This window comes from Paramisgurnus dabryanus, chromosome 18, assembly GCF_030506205.2.
Source record: "Paramisgurnus dabryanus chromosome 18, PD_genome_1.1, whole genome shotgun sequence".
NCBI classification, from domain to species: domain Eukaryota; kingdom Metazoa; phylum Chordata; class Actinopteri; order Cypriniformes; family Cobitidae; genus Paramisgurnus; species Paramisgurnus dabryanus.
The window spans coordinates 21625250-21649647 of NC_133354.1; the positions used below are offsets into that span (position 1 = coordinate 21625250).

The 24398-nt window shown below is 38.6% G+C and overlaps 1 protein-coding gene across 1 annotated transcript in view; it reads left to right on the forward strand.

Moving 5' to 3' along the window:
• Nucleotides 1-24398, forward strand: part of gabra3 (gamma-aminobutyric acid type A receptor subunit alpha3) — a 211946-nt gene that overhangs the window by 26633 nt on the left and 160915 nt on the right. The window contains exon 2 of the mRNA XM_065287272.1: nt 15310-15416. Coding sequence (XP_065143344.1) covers nt 15331-15416 — 86 coding nt within the window. The 5' untranslated portion in view covers nt 15310-15330. The remainder of the gene's footprint in view (nt 1-15309; nt 15417-24398) is intronic.

Below are 24398 nucleotides of genomic sequence, written 5' to 3' on the forward strand. Positions count from 1 at the left end.
CTTTAACATGAGCACAGACCTGGTTTCTGCCTAATCTACACTCACCTAAAGAATCATTAGGAACACCTGTTCAATTTCTCATGAAGGCAATTATCTAATCAACCAATCACATGGGAGTTGCTTCAATGCATTTAGGGGTGTGGTCCTGGTCAAGACAATCTCCTGAACTCAAAACTGAATGTCAGAATGGGAAAGAAAGGTGATTGAAGCAATTTTGAGTGAGGCATGGTTGTTGGTGCCAGACGGGCCGGTCTGAGTATTTCACAATCTGTTTAGTTACTGGGATTTTCACGCACAACCATTTCTAGAATTTACAAAGAATGCTGTAAAAAGGGAAAAACATCCAGTATGCGGCAGTCCTGTGGGCGAAAATTCTTGTTGATGCTAGAGGTCAGAGGAGACGGTTCCGACTGATTTAAGCTGATAGAAAAGCAACTTTGAATTAAATAACCACTCGTTACAACCGAGGTATGCAGCAAAGCATTTGTGAAGCCACAACACGCACAACCTTGAGGTGAATGGGCTACAACAGCAGAAGACCCCACCAGGTACCACTCATCTCCATAGGAAAAAGAGGCTACAATTTGCACAAGCTCACCAAAATTGGACAGTTGAAGACTGGAAAAATGTTGTCTGGTCTGATGAGTCTCGATTTCTGTTGAGACATTCAGATGGTAGAGTCCGAATTTGGCAAAAACAGAATGAGAACATGGATCCATCATGCCTTGTTACCACTGTGCAGGCTGGTGGTGGTAGTGTTATGGTGTGGGGGATGTTTTCTTGGCAGACTTAAGGCCCCTTAGTGCCAATTGGGCCTCGTTTAAATGCCACGGCCTACCTGAGCATTGTTTCTGACCATGTCCATCCCTTTATGACCACCATGTACCCATCCTCTGATGGCTACTTCCAGCAGGATAATGCACCATGTCACAAAGCTCGAATCATTTCAAATTGGTTTTTATTGAACATGACAATGAGTTCACTGTGCTAAAATAGCCCCCACAGTCACCAGATCTCAACCCAATAGAGCATCTTTGGGATGTGGTGGAACGGGAGCTTCATGCCCTGGATGTGCATCCCACAAATCTCCATCAACTGCAAGATGCTATTCTATCAATATGGGCCAGCATTTCTAAAGAATGCTTTCAGCACCTTGTTGAATTAATGCCACGTAGAATTAAGGCAGTTCTGAAGGCGAAAGGGGGTCAAACACAGTATTATTATGGTGTTCCTAATAATCCTTTAGGTGAGTGTATACATACACTTAAAACATAAACAAATGTTTTTTTAGAAAAAGAATACTGTGATATTTCAAGATCATTTTGTTGGTATGTGCCCTGTCAAGAACAGAAAGTTTCTATGTTCGCTTGCTTTTTGAAACGCGTCTCTCTGTGTATGCACTTTTGATTTTGTACAAAGCTCATCAATCTGAAAAGCTCCGTGTCCCTGATTGGCCAGCTAATCTGTACATTGTGATTGGTCTGAATACCTCTGATGTCAGCCAGAAATGTGACGCTCCTTACCATGTTTGAAAGATTCGCTCACAATGCAATGCTAACAGAAATTTACTTACAGGCTGTGAAACCGTAGTGGGAGGAATTATGATAATGTCGGTCTTGTCTACATCACCAATCCCAGGAAGTAAACTGTTGCCTGCAATCCGTGTGTTTGTTGTAGTCCAAGAAAAGAGATTTACGTTGGAAATGATAACTCGCGTCATCATTTACTTTAGGGTTTGTACCTTTTGCATATTGGTAATACGTACTAATACACACTTGCACACAAAAGGAAATGTAAATGTGAATCAGACCGTAGTTGCTTCTTAAAATAAACAGCACGAGTTGAGTGGACACTTTTGGGTCATTTAAAGCTTGAAGAGGCGGTCACCATCCACTCCCATAATAACCAGAAACCTAAAACTAGAATAGACTTTAATTACCTCTTCTGGCCAGTGTGTTAGCAGAACAACATAGAAACCATCTAACCTCTTTATAGCAATCATCCAGAACAACCTAGAGATTTCCTGGCAACCTCCTAAAACACTGTCCACCGCATATCAACACATTCGCAACAATGACCAAATACTACTTGAGACACCTTAGTATCGTGGTGGTGAATTTTGGAAAGGTAAACAATAACCACATTGTGTTTAGTAAAAGCTATTATTGCTTCTCATCTCTAACCTGACTACGTCAGACTTTGTACTTCGAACTTGAAGTAGTAGAGGTTGGTATTACCAGGCTATCTCAGGTGAATCAGTATAATCCAACCACAAAAGTTTGATGTGTGAAACTATTTCTGCAATGCGTTTTTTGGTTGGTGTAGTATCCAAATGTAAAATGTAATGATGCACACCAGTGCACATCTCAGGAGGGTGGCTGTTGTTGTCAGATTCTGATTGTTGTAGTAGATATGTTCTTCTGGTTTTCTTGCTTAAAAAATGCTTTATCGGTTTGCAGGTTTAGAGCCTCTTTGTGCTATAACAAACGTTTGGACGAAATATTCACACATTGTTCCTTTCCCTGTAAACATCGGTCACATGTTCAGGAAATCATACAAAGAATGAAGTATCTTGGCTAGACTGTAACTGAATTGTACATTTTCAGCACTCAATGTTATCTGCAGCGCCATGTCAGACTTTTCAAAAATACTGATTAATGGATTCCATATTTCAGTGAAATGGAAAAAGAGCCTATAATACAGTACACATTGTTTACTACTACATATAGACATATTTCTTCTGCACAATATCCCTTCTTGTGCATATAACAAAAAATAAAACAACCAAAAGCATAGTATATACCTTCAGACTCTTAAACACCATTGCATCTAAGCCAATCGCATGATGTGTTGATATTAAATTCACACCTGCTCTGAATCAATTGATGGACAGCAGCAGAGGTGATTGATGTTCATCCACCAGTCATTATGCCAACAAATCTCAGTCCTGATTGATGAGAGACTACATTATCCAGCCTCTATACTCCTTATGTTGATGTCTAACAACTATGAAGTGCTTCGCATAATCTAAAGAACAGAACCAGTCCACCCTTTTCAGGTCCCTGCATGCAAATCAGTTATTAAGGCAAGCAGGCTCATTATTTGTTGTCAGCTCCTCGCACCTGCTTGGCCTGAGTGTGTGTGTGGCACTCCTGTCTCGATGCTGTCCGGTTATCTGTACTTTCCTGTGTGGGTCGCCTTTGGTAGAAATGCCAGAGATGAAAGCACTGCGTATGCTTTTTGATCCCGGAACCTGTCGGTGTGCATGGGAGCAGGGGGCATTGGAGAGGACAGTGCCACCGTGCTGCCACTCTTTACAGAGGTGCCTGGGCTAAAATTGTGACTTGGCACCAATGCCAGCTCCAATTAAGGTAACCTTTCGGTGAAAGGTTGTGATTCAAATTGTGATTCGTCTAGATCTGATGAGTTTTCTGAAATGGGGGTCTGCGACAGGGTTATAGTGAATGAAATTATGAAAATCATGTCCAGCTATTGTGGTAACAGTGTCAAATCACTAACCAATTTGGCAGGTTATGTTTTACAATTTATAGTCACCTTATTTTCTGCTGAATTTTAAGCAGGCTGTGCAGATGGGGTCACACGCCGTACATTCTGCAGTGTTAATGTCTTTCATAAGATTAAATAAAGCAATAAAAAATTGTCGTGCCAATGTGTTTTCTTTGCCTATATCTGAAAACTTATTAAGAACAACTTTTTACAACTCAACTTTGACTTTGTACATTTATCCAGAGATAAAGCGTGAGTTCAGATTTTGGCTAGCAAATTGATTATTAGTTATTGGCATTTGGGCTGTATATAGTCATTGGAATGCTTTTTGGCTAGTTTTATATGTCCATTGGGCAGGTTTTGATACGTGGCAACCTTGTGTTTGTTTCAGATTATATAGAATGTACATGTAAACGAAAATTTTAATCAGATTGCAATATTTAGGGTACATGCAAACTGCTTCATATCTCCTTCATATCTTTACATTGTATATAGTTGCGCTACATTTTATGTCATATTCTACATACAAGTGTTTATAGATGTCAACATGCATCGGCGAATGTTCTTGTGTAAAATACTCATCTTAGTGTTACGTTTGTTTTAAGTGCAACATGGAGGTTTCTGGTTCGAGCCCTGGCTAGGGCAGGTGGCCTTTCTGTGTGGAGTTTCTGCATGTTCTCCCTGTGTCAGCGTGGGTTTACTCCGGGTACTCCGGTTTCCTCCCACAGGCCAAAAACACGCAAGTTAGGCAAATTGGAGATACCAAATTGTCCCTCCCACAACTTGTGTATAAATCAACTTGTCTGAATAAACTTGTGTATGGATTACCTGGTTCTCGCCATGAATATAGCCGTAGATGCTGAAATGGCGTTAAGAAATAAAGGAAGAAGAAGAAGAAGTGCAACATGGCGAATAAAATAACTCCTCAGCACTGCCTTCATTGTAAAATAATACTTTGTTGATAAAGGTGAACATCTGTCACTATGGTTACAGGCATCTTGTGCGAATAGTACATGAGTTTGACTCGAGTTGCTCGTTCAGGGTTTATATTCATATAAACCGTATTAGAGCTGTGACTGTAAGCTGCTTTGTGAGCAAAACAGACCCTGGATTATTTTTGTTTATGTGTACTGAATAATATGCAACACTTTACAATAAAATTGTATTTGTTCACATTAGTAAATACATCATAAGACATGAACAAACAATGAACAATATAGTTTTTCAGCATTTATTAATTCTTGTTTATGTCGGCAATTATTTATGTTAGTTTAACATTAACTAATGTTAACATTTTTAATTTTGATTTAAAAAAAGATTAGTAAATTAAATAAAATTAATTTACAATTAATAATTAATTAATTAAAAGATTCACACACACATAGCTTGTGTCTTTAGCCCTTTTCACACAGACATTCCGGAAAATACATGGAAAATGCACCCTGGATTTTTCCGGGATTGTTTGATTTTTTTGTTCATTCACACTGCCAATGATTTGCTGGAATCTTCAAGGCCCCGGAAAGACACGTGACCTGTTTAAAGACCTGCACTTTCTTCTACACAGTGTCTGAAGTTTGCATATTATATATTATTTCTCTCTCCAGAAACCACTCGCGTGCATTTTTGTTTATGATAAGACTATAAAGGAGAGTGTGACGCGCCGTTCTAATGCTGGTGAATGATCTCAGCTTCTGAGTGGATATTTGATGAGCTCCCTGATCTCTGCTTTAATCCAGTTTTCAGACATTTCTCATCTTGATTGTTAATATGCATTTAAAACCCCCGTTTTGAGGAGCTGAACGATATATCTTGTTGGGATAACGCGCGGGTATTTTTGTCTATTATAAGCTCAAATGAGCATGTGACGCGATATTCTTTTATGCTGCTGAATGATCTCCATTCAACGCAGTAAGTTACCTGATATCTGCTTCAGTCCAGTTTCCATTTCAGTACATTTCTCGTCGTGAATGTTGTAAATCCCTCATTTTAAAGAGTTGAACCAACTTCATATTGCCATGACACGCACGTCCTCACTACGGCATGCCCAGCATTGTTTACCCATCTCATTTATCATTTCCTGATAACTGCTTCAATCTAGTTTGCGACATTTCTCGTCGTGAATGTTGATCTGCATGTAAATCTCTCGTTTTAAAGAGCTGAACCATAACTTTTGTTGTGATGACCTGCGCGTCCCACTACGGCACGCCCATTACGGCATTGTTTCAGCTTCTTGTTCACACAGAGGGTTTTCCGGGTATCTTACTAGGTCCTCTTTCCGTCAACGATCCCAGAAGATTTACGGGACATGTTTGCGTTCACACGGAAGCTTGTCTGGCAATTTTAAGGGTGAATGGGGTTTTTGTCACCTTTTTAGCCCTGATGAGTACTTTGCGCCCCTGTGTAGCAAATTTTGCAAAACACATGTGCTGGGGAAAACGACCAGTGATGTTTGTGTTGAAATGGTATGTTGGTAGGGGTCTTTTGTCTAGTGCATGTATGCAGTGTATAAAATGTTGTCAGATGCATGCAGCAGCACTATAGTGACCTTTGTCAGTGGAATGCCATTGGCTCCCTGATTGCATTTTTAATGCTTCAGATGTTATCATCTCCATGGTAACCACATCATCCAACAGAATATGTATTCCCTTGAAAGCAATTTTATAAGCCATACAGTTTCCTTATGCTTGCATTGATGTGCATATAAGATTCTTAGTTCCAAAATGAAATGCCACCAAATGTTGTCTATCGATAGCCATCGGTCCAACTAGTCACTACTGCAACCCACAGTCATAAGGCGGTCAATTTCCATTGTGTGTTTAGTAGACCCCTTTGTAATTGTTGCAGATTTGTTAGATCTGTGAGGATTCCATTCCGTTGACTCTTCATCTCACGTCTCTGACATTTAGGGCTGTTAACAGTGAAAGATGTTGATGTGATGACTGCCATACGAGCTGGACTTCATTAAGTATAAATGTGGAGGAAGACATGACATTAACAATAGTGATCTAGTCGATAGAAATGTTATTTCTGGCTCTTGAAAATGGCAGGTGTCTTACAGCTTTTATTACACTCGTAATCTCTCTACTAATACTACATACGTAAATGAAAAAAGGGCCAATATTATGCCCATTTTTACAAGATGTAATATAAATTTTAGTTCTAATGAGACTGCTTTGGTTTAATGGCAATTAAAAAGAAGGAGTGGCGTTATGCTTGTGGCGTAATCAATGTGACATCACATTGATAGGGGATCTTCAACAGGCTGTTTTGTGTGACTGTTGCTGTTTAAAGGAGATTACACAAAGAAGAATAGATGGATTTGTATAATAACAGGATGTTTCTGCACACACACTGGAAACTAATTTTCTGATAGAAACTCATTTAAAAGTGCATTTTCTAGGTTGGGGGGGGCTTTAAGTCACTGTTTTCTAAAACAGACTGCGTACTAATATTAAAAAAAAAACACTTTCAGATTCTACCCCACCCCTCCTTAACATCCATTTATTAAATGGGTTTGAGGCTTTAAATGACACTGTCATTGACACGGTCTTAAATCTTTGATACAAGTTAACAAGGGTGGTAACACAAACATGGCATTCTTAATTATATATTATAGAAGCAGCTACCTTCAAAATTTGCCATTTAGATGAACTTCCTTTATATTATTTAAGATCTAGCATGCTGGTAATGCTCCTGAGGCCATGTAGATTTAATGGGTCTCAATTAGCCATGCACACACTCATCAAACTACCTCCAGTGGGTGCATGTGTTCACACTCCCGAGCATTGAGAGGACAGTGATAGACAGGCAAGCAAACAGCACAGAATTACATACACAGCTTGCCGTGTATTTAAAGTTGGTCCGTGTCTTTGACCTTTTGCTGATGCTTGGACAGTTCTCAGCAGTTACACATAACTCTTTTCAATCCACATGTGAATGCATCAGTCAGTGTTGGACACGTTCACTGTCTTGCTTGTTCTTATTGTTGCATATTTGACAGAGCTGTCATAAAGCACCGCAGGCTCAGCTATGAATCTTTTTGAGAAGCTTTATAAAGCAGATTAGTTGTAGGAACTACTTTTATGATACTTTTTGGTCATTGGCAGAAATGTAAACACACTGTGCTGGGGAGGAGGTCTTGTTATGTGTTATGTATATTCTGTTATGCATCGGCATAATTTACAATGCAGTTTAATTTAGTTAATGTAGTCCAAGCGCAGAGGTTGCGTACAAAGTAATCTGTTTATGCCCAGATCATACATTTTTGTTTAAAGTAATTAAATTAATAGAACTCAGTGAGTGCATTTACATGCACAGTCTTACTCCAATTATGCTTAAAAAGCTGATAACTTGTAAGGTCGTGTAAAATGCATAAAACTGTTTTCATTATTTGGAAAAAGTTCATAAATGACTTAAGTAAAATCCGATTGGCACAGGTACATTTCTGCCCATTACCCCGATTTTGCGTTGGTTGCAAACGCCTTAACCATCTTTCTTATAGTGTTGTTAGTGTGAGCATGTCTTGTGTGTAAAAGATAAGCAAGAATAAAGTAATGTATAAACGTCTGCTCTCGAAACATGCAGTAAATGGAGAAACTGCAAAATTATAAACTCTTATAGGTTATAGGTTGTGCAGACATGACAAGAGATGCAACATGCTAGCTTAAAACAGATTTCCCAAAATCTTTTTGAATGACTATGCAAACTATAAACAATATTTGAAGAGTTTGGTTCCAAAACGCAAGAAATCCATTTGAAAAACCGCTATTTTCTGTTACAAACTTTCACATAGCATCTTTAGGTTATAAAAACATAAAAAATTCAAATCCATAACTTGATTTTTAAAGATTTATTATAAAAATTAATATTTTTTCCACAAAATGCAATAAATCCATTTAATCAATGTATTAATGTGCATTCATATTTTTCATTATATATTTATTTAGTTAAACAGTTGTACACACTCATTAAAAAACATTAATGGCATTAATCAAAACACTTACTTTGTCATATTAGGAACACTGTCATTGCTGCGCGGTTCTACTTGACGTCGTCGCTTAACATTTTTCACAGCGATCAGTTGTGATTCTCGTTGACTTTGAGTAAAATGATTTTAAGTTTTTCATAAGATTCCCTGGGGTCAATGTGTTAGCACGAGAGAAGCTAGATGCGAGAGTGCCTTTCGCATAAATTATTAGATGGCTATCCCGTCGCAGAAAAACACAGGTTTATCAATGCTATTAATGTATTATTTCGTTTTTGTTTGTTTGTTGATCACGAAGGAAAAAGAAGATGAGGAAAACTAGGACTCTGTGTACTCAACGCGCCGCCATTGCTTGTTTACAATGCGTGGAATGGTGCGCTGTAATTTGTGGAGCGGATTTATTGCATTCTGTAAAAAAAGGAGGAGTGGCGTTTATCGCGTTTTGGGAAAAAAGGGAGAAAAGATGACAGAATAACACGGCGGATATTGGATTTTGCGTAAAATTAAGAATTTACTTTTAAATACTGACCTGATATAATACTGATTCTGGCAGTAACTCATTTTTTTTTTTCAAAAATGGGGTTTATTGCGTTTTGGAACCAAACTCTTCATTTGTTGCTTCAACTTAAAAAAGTAAGTTACCTGCTAACTCAAAAAGTTGTGTCAACTTAATTTTTAAGTTGAATTATTTTAAGGCTATTTTAAAGCAACCAGGTAACTTAAGTTGAACGAACTTTTTTTTACAGTGTAGACCAGTGTTACTCATTGTGTGGCTAGCATGGCAGTAAATAATACAGTGAAATGATCATGCAGGCATGCACTTTTTCTGTCTTTTCTGCTCCAGACGCTAATTTTGTTAGAAAACCATACCCATTATATCAAGACACACGTCGATAAGCGTGTTCAATTGTATGCAGCTCATGTACAGAGAGTAATTTTTATATGACATAAAAGTATCGAGAGATCACACTACTTGTTATGCTTTTGAATTGCTCTTGCGGCACAGAAATGTCACTCGCCAATTGTTCTGTGCATCGCTGCATTAAATTAAGAGAAAGGTGTCCCCCTAGTTGTTCGGGGGGCACTGCATACACGTATTATAAGAATCCCTAGCATTAAAATTATTGTCATTAATCAAAATAAATCTTGTCTCAGTTACAAATTTGAATGGTAAATGAGGAAGAATGATTCGCCCTGGTATTTATTGCATTGCAACAGATTGGCAGCAGATGCTATTTATGACTGGATGTAACTTTTGATAGTTTGCAGTAAAAGCAGCTCTTCTATTGAAATTGTTAAAACCACTGGTGTAGACGCTGACGCCGCTGCCTGTCTGCGAGTAACCTGACAAATCTCAAAAATCCATTTAAAAAACTTTTTTTTTTCTGCTTAGCATATTTGTTGATTTGCATGTAAATGCATAAAAACAGGTTTGTATAATACCCTGATGTTTAAAAGATATCCGTGTTAACACGCTTAGTGAAACACATCCTTTCTGGTTAATGATTTTTTCTTCTTCCTTTTAGATACGTAACCCTCTGCGTCTGATTCAGTGGTATGCTTTTGAAGTTTTACCATGCACGTGGCGAGTTTACAGAGGATGCTTGTGAAACTTTACTAGATCGCTAGATAATTCAAAAATGTTTGCTTTTTGACTCACTGCTGCTGTATAACGTAACATTGAATCGAATTCTGGTAAAGAAAGCTATTGTTATTTCCAAGCATCTGCAAACTATAAACTTCATGTAAGAAAGACACCTCTGGCCTTCACTATGCTAGTTTATTGTCAACAGAAGAAAATGAACATAAACTTAATAAAACCCAAAATGCATGCAGGGTCTTGTAGATGAAGCACGAAGCGTAAAGTTGCTGCAGCCTAAAGAAAAGAGTTGGATCAATACGGTAGATGAAGGACTTATTTACTACTCTTATGCTCTTAACTGCTCAGCTGTGTACAATTGGCAGAATTAAATCAAGAATTTTATATACTGTACTACGGCAACCCCACAAGCAGGTTTTTAGCTATATGTGGTGTCCAAAGTCATTATTTCTGCTTTTTCAAATAGTTAAAATGTGTAATAATTTCAATTATTTGGTACTCATTGTCATGCATCACAAGATGTTACAGGCCATAACAATATACTATTTTCTGTAAAAAAAAGTTTATTAGAGATTGTTTACACCTGGTATTAAGATGAGTTTTGGTCGATCGGACCCAAAGTGGATGACACTAAATACAGGCTGTGAAACGTTTTGAGCTTGTCTACTTTCGACCACATTCAGTAGTGGTCGAAAATGCATTTGTGTTCAAGCAGCCACAAAAGACTTGCATACTCTCGGCCTGTTGATCTAATGTGTAATGTACCGAGCACAATGATTTTACATCGGACATGACTTCTAGCACAATCCCACAGTGTTCAGTGGGATCTTTAGGCTTTCATTGATAAAACTAAACCGGCTGCTGTCCCTCACTTAAATTTTTTTGTAAGTTGCGCAATCTTATTTCATTGAGTGCTCTGAAATATCAGAGCAAGTTCTTACATACATGTTGTGCATGTTGTGCAACATGTTTACTAACAACACAAGCAGCGGACTCTGACCTAATATTAGTGCGCTTTAATTTGAACCTGCTCGTGCCTAAGCAAAGGCAGAGGGACTTGCCCACAGACCACCACTTCAAAGTAATCCAGACAGAAATGATTGACAAAAAAAGTGGACAAAAGAACTTTCCACTTGTGATCCGATCAACCAACAACGCATCTTAATATTAGATATAAACAGCCCCTTATATAGCTGAAAATCACCATTTCCTGTTATCCGTATTAGTCCGTGTCAATTCTGTTACCGTCATACTCTGTTTCCAAAGTAGAGTAATAGTGTTGACAGTATGTAACAGAACTGGCAGTCATCACAGGATTGACATGTAAATTTTAATATTATTACCGGAAAAACAGCAATATTACTGTAAAAAACTGAGGTAAATGCGCCAAACACGCTGTTAACCGCACTAACAAAGTCTAAAAAGGCTCAATAACAGTGGTCAAAACTTTATATGACAAAAATTACATTTAAAGGAACTGTATTCTTACAATTATTCAAAGATGCACATATTATTCCATATATTACTCCTGTTTACTGAACACGTTTGTCGCTGGCCTCGCTATGTAACGTAATAGAGCTGATTGACAGGTGCGCTTCCCTGTCCGTCAAACAGGTTGACTTTACTGCTAAATCCCAGAATTAAAGTAAAGATACTGCTAAAAATTCATAGCATACTTTATGTATATGCATTTATGGTGAAACTGCTGCATTTTTGTGTAAATGTATTTTTGAAGACTACGCATGCGCTATCACTTCAATTCACTGCTTGCAGTTTGCCTGCAGTACCGGAAAAACTGACTCAGTGCGGAAACGATCGCAGCACTGCTGTACCGCACCGCATCTGCAACGGACAGTACGGACCGCATACGTATGCTGTGTGAAAGCTCTAACCCGTTAACATGGGTACACACACAAACTGTAAAAAAAGATGGAAGACGCCCGTTCGCTCTCTTCCATTGGTGAAAAGAAAAGCCGCCATTGTCCCGATACGCCGTTGACATATTGGGTCTTGAGTCTGTGCAGTAGCGATTTCGGGACCAGTCCTGCACAGTATTGAGCAGGAAGTAAAGCCGCGAAATCAATGCCCCGCCCTCGCTCTCGCAGAATGCGCATATCACAGCTGTCAATCATGACGTGACACCACCATTTTATAGCATTAAATAAATAAATAAAAACAAACTTATTTTAAAAACAAACACTGGAATTTACATAAGCGTGATAAAAACTACAGTAAATGACAGAAACCTGCTTTGGAAAAAAGATAATTGAAGTGTATTTAAATTGTTTAGTTGGTCTCAAGTGCCATTGAATAAAATGAGGGAGGCGGGGTTTATGACCTATACTGGGACCTGCACTGGGAGGTGATCGAGACATTTTGGCTTCACTTTTCAGGGCTTGGGCGGCACGTTTGGGTACGCATCACATACACAATGCACACGGACTATGTGTGAAACAGGCGTAACAGAGTTGATACTGACTAATTCAGCAAGAAATTATATACTTTTTACAGAAAATATTATATTCATTTGGCCTGTAACATATTGTGTATTGTGATCCAAGATAAGTACCAAATTATTAAAATAATAAAAATATAACCATTTGAAAAAGGCAGAAAAAACTGTACCTGCAATTATATATTAACCAGCATGTCTTGTTTATGCACTAGGAACAGAGCCAAAAAATAATGTCAAAAAATACAACGCAATTGCTTCTTTGTTAAAAAGAAATGTCTTCGCAAAGGAATTGTTTTGCTGTTTTGGGCTCTTTACAATTAGATTGAAGTCCACTTATAAGCCTTAGCGAAATTCTAATGCAGCTTGCATATAAATGTTCATATTAGTCTTTCTCCCAGTGTATAACAAGAGAAACTCGTTTAAGCCTCCAATCAGGGACATGTTTGCCCCCAGCAGCCATAGATCCAGATAAAAAGTTCTTGAAAAAGTTAACAGAATAAAATTTGACTGCAGGCTGCCATTTGGCAGGCTATCAGAGAAAAAAATCTCTCTAGACAGTTTCTTCAAATTCTCTGCAGTGCTGCTCTGCACAGTAGGTTCCAGCAAACACTTGTCACAAACAGGTTGCATTCTCAAACACTGGCACGTCTGGGGATGCATCCGGTACTCCGCTGGTGTACTTGCGCTCGTAAAGACACTTTTGTTGTATAAACATTGCCGCATAAAGAACAAACGGCAGCAGAACAGACTGTCAGTGGATTGGAGATATTTTGAGGATCTCCATATCGGTATTTTGTGACATCTGTGACAAATTTATTACTAATATTCTCATTTTTGATACTTTCATGCAAGCAGGCGAATAGACACAGACAAGCGAATGTACTGGGTTAAAAAATTACTCTCTCAAGTAGCACTGAGAAGTTTAATTATGGTGAAGTGGTTTGTCAGCTGTTTTATAAAAAATGCAACAAACGATTCACAGACTTCCAAACACTACCGTAGAGAAACGAGGCTTACAGAAGAGTCTCTCCGCCGTGTGTGTTTCTTTTTTCCAAATCGAAATATGATATCTTCATAGTCAGTACAATGTCTTGTATTTAGTGGAGTGTTTCTTTTAATAACTCATTCCCTGGCAGACATTTTTTGAAAAGTTGCCCGCCAGAATTTTTTTGTGATTTTCACAAAAGTTTCACAAAATGCCTTCCAGGAAAATTTTCTTCAAAAAATATATAAACATACAAATATATCAAATGAAAAACAGGCCCTCTGCTTTTAAACAAAAAACAAAACGTGAAAAAAATTTCATCCTTAAATATGGGTCTTTTTCTTAAAAAATACACATTTTTTTTAGCAAAAAGCCTAAATAATTGCATTTTTGTGAAGGAATTTTGTTAGAGATCAGGTTCGGAAAATTATTAAAAAGAATTTAAAAATAGTAAATAATTGTTTTGCTTCATTTTTTTTATAATTTGGGTATGTGTGCCATCAAGTGGGTATTACAGATTAACATAAAACCTCATAAGGAACACATTTTTTATGCAAATGTTTTTTCTTAAAGGGACACAAGTCAGCATTTTTATGTCAATAAATCATCTTCGTAAGTCGGTAAATGGTTAATTGACACATTACAAGATGAATGAAGACTCTCTTGCCCAGCCCTACCGCCTATAGGAAGAATACCCCACTTGCAAGTTCGCTGTATCCGACCCGCCATCCTTCAGTCTCGCAAAGTCTCAGATATCGCGAGAAGTAGGATCACTTTACGGCAAACAATAAAGAGGCAGGCGAACGAAACATGGCTAGCGGTTGTTGCAAATGGCAGAGCCAGGAACGAAGCAGCGAAAACCCTTGACGGAAGATTCCAAGAAAAGAAAGAGCTTCAGACCGAGCGAGGGCTCGTACACGTGTATATATATTTTATTATTTTGTATATATATATATGTTTTTATATGACTTATGTGAAAAAGAGTAAATGCGAATAGTGGGAGATGGAAACGCATTTGCCAAATACATTTTGACATAGCAAAAATTAAACCTACGAGACTGACCGTCCAGCTGTATCAGCTGACATTAGGTGTGTTCGACTTCATGCAGCACCGGAAAAAACGACAGGCGGGTGACGTCAAGATACCGTGAGTGATCTTATTTTCAAAGTCTTATTTCCAAACTGCTCTTGTGATAGTTTGATGTCAACCGCCTGTCAGTTCTTGCGGCACCGCATGAAGTTAAACACACCTACTGTCTTTCCCATGTACAGTATAGGGCTCAACGTTGTCACAATGCCTTTTCTGCTAGTGCCTGCAACAAAAATTCAGCATTTCTACTTCTCTGCACCGCATTTAGTTTGGCAATTACAAGCTGCACTGTTAGTAAGTTTATAACTCGCCAAATCGTAACTAAATGCAGCTCTGTCTCCATTTTCTAAGCATGCCTTGTTTTATTTACTGTTGGTTACTAGGCTACCAATACCACCATCATTTGATTGAACAACTTTTAGTAAATACACAAGTAACACATTTTTTACTAAGTTAAATACACAAAGTAACAGGACATCTTTCAAAATTGACCCTCCAAAGTTGTATTTCTGAGTGTGCGTGCCCATCAAGTAGGAGAGCGAGCTCCTTGTAAGCGTGTTGAAGAAATGCTAATGTGTCACTGGCCGCATGCAGAGGGTGTTGTCAACAAAGCAGTCGCCAATTAATCACGAGATGGTGTCTAACACTTTGCTAATTCGCTTGCTGTCTTCCTCTTCTCTCTCTGCAGGCTTTCCGGGCTCAGAGCGATATGGCTGGCGCTCTCTGCAAGCTCGCAGCGCGCGTCCCCTCCGTGTGGATCTTTCTTATGCTTTTCGACCCCAGCTCGCAAACCGGGTAGGATGACTCATCAACCCTTCTCCCATCTCGCTGTGCTCTCTGCCTTCACCGCCCCCCCCCCCCCCCCACATGTTGTGAGCTCCAGGGATGCATTGCAGCTAATACGTTCATTAATAAGGTTCTATTACTGTAGCAGGGGCTTTACGGTCTGCAAAATGCCATTGGAACCAACTGTAGTTGGGTGTAAATCACTCACACAAACGGTCGTCAATTGGATTTTGGTAGCGGAGCAGGCCTGGTTACAAGTGAGACTCAATAAACCCGGAAAGAAACCGATGCCGGAGGGACGTGGAGTCGGGTTTAGTCTAAATTGTGTGGCTGCAGTGCTAGACGTTTTTTACTGTTCATTAGCTCACTTCAACATTTCAGAATTGTGAAGGTACATTCAGGTTTTTGAGCAGAAAGGATTTTGAGCTTGCGATCAATGTCAGACGTCTGGACTACTGGTCTCCTTAAGGTCATGGCACGGTATTGATTCAATCCAGTCCACTATTAAATCTAACACTCCTATCATGATATAATATACTGTAACATAACAGCTCAACTGGTACCGTAGAACATTGTGTTGGCAACACAAAGGTCATTGGTTTGTATGCACTGTAAGTTGGTTTGGATAAAATGCATACAGGTAAATGTAAAACATAATGTATCAAAGTATGTTGTCGGTGTAACAATAGCCTTAATCCAGAGCTTCAATCATAACAGATCGTCTCCTGGTAGGTGTTTAAAAGGAAATCATTATACTGCAGATTTTCAGCTATTTATCTCAGCTTATGAAGATGTATCTTTGTGCTGTTAGAGCGAGTGTGTGCGTGGTGCCAGGCGCGCTTAGCAGTCGTCTATTCATCTGGATCCTCACCAGCTTTGTCAGAGCAATTAGTCAAAGAAGAACATTGATTGGAATCTACCAATTCCATCTGCCGGCAACGTAAGCAAACGAGAAACATGTGCATGAAAGAGAGAGGAAAAAAGAAGCATTCAAGGAAAAAACAGAAGGGTGCCAAGCGTTCATTTAATGTCCCACACACATAATATTCAGCAGGGGTCATTGAAAGTGTGCCCTTTGCTTTAACAGAAGCAATTCATTTTCCACTGTGTCAGCAGAGACTGAATTTGATTCAATCTGACACCGGTCTCCCATAGCATTTTTCCCCTCCTCACCACTCACAACCCATCAAAAATAACACCATATTATATCACATATTATCAGATGTTAAAAATCTTGTTATTAAATTAATTTTTTGCATGAGTAGATTACATAAAAATCAATGCAAAATGTAAATAAATATGCATTGGTGCGGGGCGATGCCAATGACACAAATTGAGTGACGCATTTTTTGCGCAAGTTGAAAATATTTTATTTGCATGATGCAAAGTTAAATCCTGTGAGTAATCTAGAGCAGAGCTCCCAGTACCGGGACCCAGTAAGTTGCCACTGGGTCACAAGAACGTTCAAAAATGTGTATAATAGCTACGTAATACTGTAGCTTTATCGGGTGTTTTGTGCTAAGAGCAGACTTCAGATGACCTCAATCTTTTGCACTTTTGAATAGGACTGCGCTCTTTCTCTTCACCTCACATAAAAGTGCTGCAGGCTTCTGGAAAACAAATACAGGATTATACAGCGATAGCAGCAGCACCATGATGAAAATGAACTCTTTTACTGCAGTAAACATAGGTTAGGGAGGAACCTAAACATTCAGGCTGTCTCCATGCCTCTGCACAGCTGCAATTCTTCTGGCATCCCTCCTCTTCCCAATCTCCTCCTTCACTGCTCATTTTTTCCCTCTGCGCAGGTCTGTTACTTGAACTTGGGAGTCAAGCCCGGCCTCAGGTTCGAGCAGCCTTCGAGGATAGCTAGCCAAGTTCGTTTTCCGTTAATTAAGACTGAATAGGCAGGCGAACTTGTGAAACAATGAAAGTAAAAACAACATACATGTGGTTCTACACTTCTACTAACAGAACTAACAGCCACAAAAATAAGTGATGCGGCAGATATGTGCAACATGTGAGGCTACGTTTACACAGAAGCAATCTGAAAACAAAACGCAAAAGTGGCGTTGCGTTACCACTTTTAATTCCACGTTTATATGAGCGTTTTGAGGGGGAAATCTGTGTGCATATGGTGACGCAAAAGTGTGTGATATTCGATGTAGTATGCACTCCAGGCGGCTAGGTGGCAATGTGAAGCACTGACACACAACAGCAAGTCCACTGCGTACAACCTTCTTCCTTGTTTCCCAGGTCTCGTCCAAAGCCATCTGGTTTGCCTCCGACAAATTGGCGCATCAACAATTTGATAGAGGTAATTAATGCACCTTCTCTGATTAGTAATACTAGCTGTGAATATTTCGTACAACTGCTGGAAAGACTTGTATATTTATCAGAGCTGCTATGGCAACTTGAATGTCTGACATATGGAAATAATCTGACATGTTTGTTGTAATTTTCCTGAACTGGCGCATGCCTGTGATGTAAACGCATACGCGACGAGAGCCAACGTGAGCAGACTTTGGTGTTTTTACCCTTAAGACGGAAACGCGACGGTTAGATTTTCATTCTGGAGGGTGTTTTGACTTTTTTGTTCACTTCATCCAATAAAATATTTTTACGTTTTCACCCTCAAGCGTTCTTGTGTAAACAGGTCCTTAGTCTCACTCGCACAGTGCCCCCACCCCACAAAAGAAAGTCATATGGACACATTATTAGGGTTGTGTATCGTAAGAAATTTTCAGATTCTGGTTCCAGAATGATTCCCAGTTCTGATCCATTATAATAAAAGAAATATGATGCAAAATAAATAAACAATTCACGTTTATTAATCACTGTCAAAAAAATTTAAACAGAGCATTTAAAGTCATATCAACTTAAATTCAACAACAATTTTAACATTTAGTATTACAACCTAGCAAAACAATTATCATTTTGTTCACACGTGTTACACTTTGCTTCATTGTTATACCTTTGGAAATTAATCCACACTTTTGACTTTCTTTAGACTTGTTTAACACTAAGTATACAAAGCTTACCACAGCATCGCGAGCGGTTTTTTTGTGGTAAGCTGCGTTAAATTGGTTGCTTGACTGTAAACAGTGGCTCAACATAATTAATATTCATGAGGGAAGAGATGGCTATTTAAAGTGACCACTCCCATCACTTTACCCGTGCATCGCATCAGAACCGCTCTTAGAACCCGAAACTTACGAATTTTAAAACCTTTAGTCAGACATTATGTTGAATATTCAAGGTTTTTGTTTTAAACTTAAAGTTATCAAGGCTTTCAGTCTGCTTGTAGTTCTGTCCCAGAAGCATGGGCTCATTATTTTGTTGTAAATAATTAATATAGATAAAAATGCCAAGCAGAACAAATACGATAAGGCTGTGAAGTGGACAAACCAGGGCTTTATTTCAGCTTGCTTGATGGTGCTATTTACATTCTGCTGTTGAATACATTTACGACCAAACCGAGAGACTTTAACAGTGCCGTTTATTCAGCTGACCCATTTCCCTTACAGTCAGAGAGGGTTCTTTGGGTTTTATAAGCTTATATTATGATCCGTAGGCTCTTTTTTTGTTTACCCTCATCCCAAGTAAATTTATTTTCAGCATTCTCACGAATGTACACATTTTATTTCACCCCAGTGCAGAGTTGCATTTAAAAAATGTGGTAGTGAATAAATGGAGTTATAAGCATTAAAGTTATTCTTTTACTTAAAAGAGAAAACACAGTAAACCTCTCCTTAATGCAGATTAGATGTTCATTAGTGTAATGTAGCTGAATTTCTAAAAATCGGATTGTGCGATATCAAATATTAATAAGTATTGAATGGTAAGCGCTAGCTCTCTTCAAGTCAGACACTCGGCGTCCACCATCTCCATCCATCTCACAGCGTCATATCAGAGACACTGCTAGAAGACAACACAATAACAAAAGGGCTCTTGATCTTGTGTGCTGTGTCCTTGCTGTCCCCGGCTTCAAAGACACTCGGTTGTGAGGCTTCAGGAGCTAAGGCGAGCCGCAAATATGTTGTTAAACAAGACTAAATGACTACTGACAATTCTACATTGACTCTCAGGTTTTGCTATTAATCTATTCTGGACGCAAGATCAAACCATTGCAAACCCCCTGCGCATACTAACTAGACGACCTCAATCACAAGAAAGGCGAGTGCGAGGTTCTTTTGACATTGACCTTGTCGCTCTCCTCTAGCATCAACTAGCTGCACTTTTTCCCCTCACGCTAGAATTTAAAAAGGAATTGAGGCAGTCGACTTGTATCCAAAGATATTGCTTGCCTTCTCGAAAATCGAAGGAGCCATGACCAAGTTAAGGAATAATCCCTTTAGACTTCAGAGCAGTTGAGTTCTTATACCGCATGAGAATCTCTTCAAATCAGCATTGCTGTCGCTCCACGAGTTCTTTGGGCTCGCTGATGCACAACTATATCATCACGCGAGGGCCAGAGACTTTGTTAATGGATAAAGTTGTCATGTACATTTTACTTGAAGGGGTGTTCATAAGTCTGACATAACACCTGCATAATCATGACATGACACGTCATGAACATGAATACAATTTTATTTACGTTTATGACAAGTGTCCTTAAAAATGACATAATTGAGCAAATGACACTTAATGCAAAGATGACATTGTGTAAGATGTCTTTGTTATGACAACTTGGCATTACCGAGACAACAAAACTTGACATAGAAGATTAATTATCAAACTTAAGAAACTACCTAGCTTTATGGGTTAACATTACATTAAACTGTCATGTGGTTGGTGTCATGAATATTTTTCTGACCACTTTTTACCAGTGATACAAATTGATTTTGTAATTAAAATTTAATTAATTTGTAGTTCTCTGTCAAATAGTTTTATAACAGCATCATGAATATTTTTCTTGACCTCAACTACAGTGGTACAAATGTAACTTGTCATTAAAATGTCACTAAGTGTTAATACTCTGTCAAATAATTTTAACCCTGGAGATCCCAAGAACCCTTCTCTTAGCATCAATTCACATTGGCCAAATTTGACCCGTGGGTTCTCCAGTGTTAAATACATTAACAAAATGCAACATCAAAGAGAGAGTTAAAAAGACTTTCTCATTGAAGAAAAAAAAGACAAAAAATGAAATTTAATTAATTACTTTAATGTAATTAATTGTTTTTGCAGCAATATGGACCACATGCTGAATGGCTTAACCCAATTCTGTACTGGTTTCATTCAATTTTAGGTGAATTGGTCTCCAAATGCAATAAAATATAATTTTATCAATTTCTATAAGTATTATTATTATTATTATTATTATTATTAGATTATGACTGATTTTATTTCTCTAACACCTAGAGGAAATTTTAAAAAACATTATGAAATGAAGAATATTTATGACAATAGTATTTGACAGAGTATTAACACATAATGAAATTTAAATGACACATGCAATTTGTATCACTTGTAAAAAGTGGTCAGAAAAATATTCATGACACAGTTATAATAGCCTCATGACAGCCCATATCAAAACCAACCCCATAATTTAATGTTAACCCATAAAGCTAGGTAGTTTCTTAAGTTTTATATTTAATCTTCCATGTCAAGTTGTGTTGGTAATGTCAAGTTGTCATAACAAGTTATGATGTATTGATTAATGTCAAGTTGTCATAACAAAGACATCTCACACAATGTCATTTTTGTATTAAAAAGACATAATTTAGCGAATGACACTTAAGAACATTTGTCATGAACGTGCATAAAATCTCCTTCTTGTTCATGACGTGTCATGTCATGATTATGAACGTGTCATGTCTAGGGCTGAGCTCGATTAATAGTTTTTTTTCCCGTGGTTGATTCAAAAGCGATTCTCACTGGCCACGAATCGATTTTTTTCCAATTTTATTTCCGCAAGCATTGACCGTAAGATTAACGTTAATCTAATTACTAGTCTTCTCCACTAGATGTCACCCTTTTTTTGCCTTGTGCAATGTTACTAAGGGCGCACTCACATTATCCAAACCAAACCAAACCATGCCCCAGCGCGATTGTCACCCCTCCCTACTCCCCCAGGTGCACGCACTCACACTGTACTTCTTATCGATCCGAGTCCGGGCGCGATTTCGTCATTTAAGATGCGATTGTTTTGAAAAAGCAGAAAGTAAAGCGCTCTCTTAACACTGGAACCCACTGTAATGATAAGTCTGTGTTTTTTATTCGGAGTAGTTTGGGCGCGATTACAGACAGCCCTCTCACATGTCATCATATTGCTTAGTTGATCTGTCACGTGTGCAGCTCGGACATTCACGTAACCCTGCTGCATCCATCAAAAGGTTTTTACGGAGGCAGATGAAGGTGAGTGGTCGCGCAACTGACGTCTTCACCTTTTGAATCGCGCTCAGGCGCGATTGCGCTCACACCACAGCCTTCCGTGCCTGAGCCCAAGTGAACCTCGCTCAAACCGGCCGCGGCGCGATTAACCAATCCGCGCCCGGGCACGGAACAGAGCGATCACACTAGTCAAACAAACCAGGCTTTGGGGGTCAAACGCGCCCGAGCGCGGTTTGGTTTGGATAGTGTGAGTGTGCCCTAAATAGCTAGAGGCGAGCCTGTCATTCATTCATTCATTCAGCCTATATTCTAATATATTTTAACATAATATAATATTCTATGTAATCTATATTCATTGAGTTGAATCAAGAATCGGAATCGAAAATCGGATAGAGAATTGAAATCGAATCATTTTGATAGCTTGTGAATCGAAGTCGAATCGATCAGGAACATCTGAATCGATACCCAGCTCTAGTCATGTCAATCTTATGCAATCCCCTTCAAGTAAAGGGTTACCAAGTTGTCCCAAACAAATCTCTCATTTTAGCTAATGTCACAAACATGCGCCGATAGACAGGGCTTGATTAAACTATTATTTTCAACAATCTTTGCTTTACATATAAATGAGCCGTCTGTGTTTTGCCTCTCAACGAAGTGTCGCATAGACCCTTATTCCTTACACACACACTCGCCAACTTTGTGGCACAATCTGGGGGCTAACGATTGCGCATAGCTTAAGTCTCTTTTGTTGTCTGTTTTGTTTGGAATCAGTTTCAACGCAACCGTCCAGAGTGACACAAAATCAATGAGAGAGAGAGAGAGAGAGAGAGAGAGAGAGAGAGAGAGAGAGAGAGAGAGAGAGAGAGAGAGAGAGAGGCACTACTGCACATCTACTGATTGTGTATGGGGTCCAAACTTCTCTCCTTTTCTCCAGCTTTTCACACATGCATTATTTACAGGCTTCAGAAGGATTGTGTGGCACTCTGAGATGTGACTGGCCAACACATAACAAACTGTCAATGGCTAAAGTGATGTTGTCAAGGTTAACTTGTAACAGGATTGTGGGGAAAGGGTTGTTAAGGGGCAGCTGGCCACTTAGCAATCAGATTCTGTACAGATCCTCTACGTCCATCCATTGCCAGCCTGTTTATTTATCAAAATACAATTAAATCACCACAGTGTGCATTACATTTAATGATGCAGTTTTTGTTATCGGATGGAAGAGTACTGTGCGTATGTGTAACAATCTGTATTCAATCTGTTATCAGAGCTAAGCGTTATAATGATGTTATTTTATATTGACAAAGTTTAACAAGTGTTGCAGTGTCGACTGGAACAGTCTGTTATCAGGGAAGAATCGACAATATCCAGATAAATGATAAAGCTACCCACGCGTTTCTGACGGTTGAACCGCTAATACTTTATGTAAGGGGTGTACAGTATGCCTCTAATACTGCAACATGCATGTTAATTAGCTAGCATATTCTTCTATTGTAGTATTACTACACTGGTTGATATGCTGAGTAATTGCGTTGTCAACATAAGAAACATTAAGTGGCTGATGGTCTCAGCTAGCGTTGCCAGAATCTGATTACATTCCCGGTTGGCCCAGCAGAGGGTTTTCATAAAGGACTGCAGGCCAATAGGAAGAAATCAATGTCACCGTCCCGCTGCATGGGGCAAACAGCATCTCATTTGAGTCACAGTATGAATTTTCATGTTGGAAAGATGACGTAGATCATGCAGGAGGAGAAGAGGGATGCATGTTCCAGTCTGTCGATAGCTCAAAATATATTTACGATGCAAATGACCCATTCAAGTGTCAAGCTTTGTTTTTTAAGTGCGTTATTAAAATATGCTCAACTCACAGTGCATTTTCTCCAGGGTGCTCTGCGGGACTTTGTAAATGTGCAGTGAAGCTCAGGAATGCCTGTCAAGATACGAACGTCAGATGTGGATGTTTTAATCCTCCCCGCTGATTTGCTTCTTAATTGCGCTGAGGGAAAATCACAGGTTTAGTACAGCTGCGCCGTTTCCGGCACTTTTGTGCTTTTGAAGCATCTGTCTTCTTTGTCATCTGTGACAGAAACGTTTTCTGTATTTTTAGGGAATTGGAGCGCTGAAAATAATAGTTCAACCGAACATGTAAATTCTCTTATAAATTACTAATCATGCCATCCACAGTGACTCCTTTATTAAGTTAAATACCAACAAATGTTTTATATTAAAATGGCATATTTTTCTTCTCATACTTGTTTCAAAATTTTGAAGCTCATACATCCAGCTCAGCATACTAATCCACTTAAGTGGGTTGACACACAGTACTGTGCAAAAGGCCACCATTAGATGGTTTGTTTTTGCAATTATAATTATAATGATTATATAAAGTATTATCACTTTATTAGAATAAAACCAGAAAATACAGGAAATTTGTATGCAGAAGTTATACAAAGAAGAATACAATGATAAGCTAAAGTATTTACTGTGAGCCCCTCTTACACTTGCAGGATCTCTTAAACCTAAAGTCTTTTCAAATGAGTTCAAAATGTGTTTAGGGCCAAGAGAGGTTAACACTACTGTAAATACTGACTTGTGTTTGAATAAGTTTCACATTTGAATAACATTTTTTTGTACATATGTCTTTTATTTACTGTT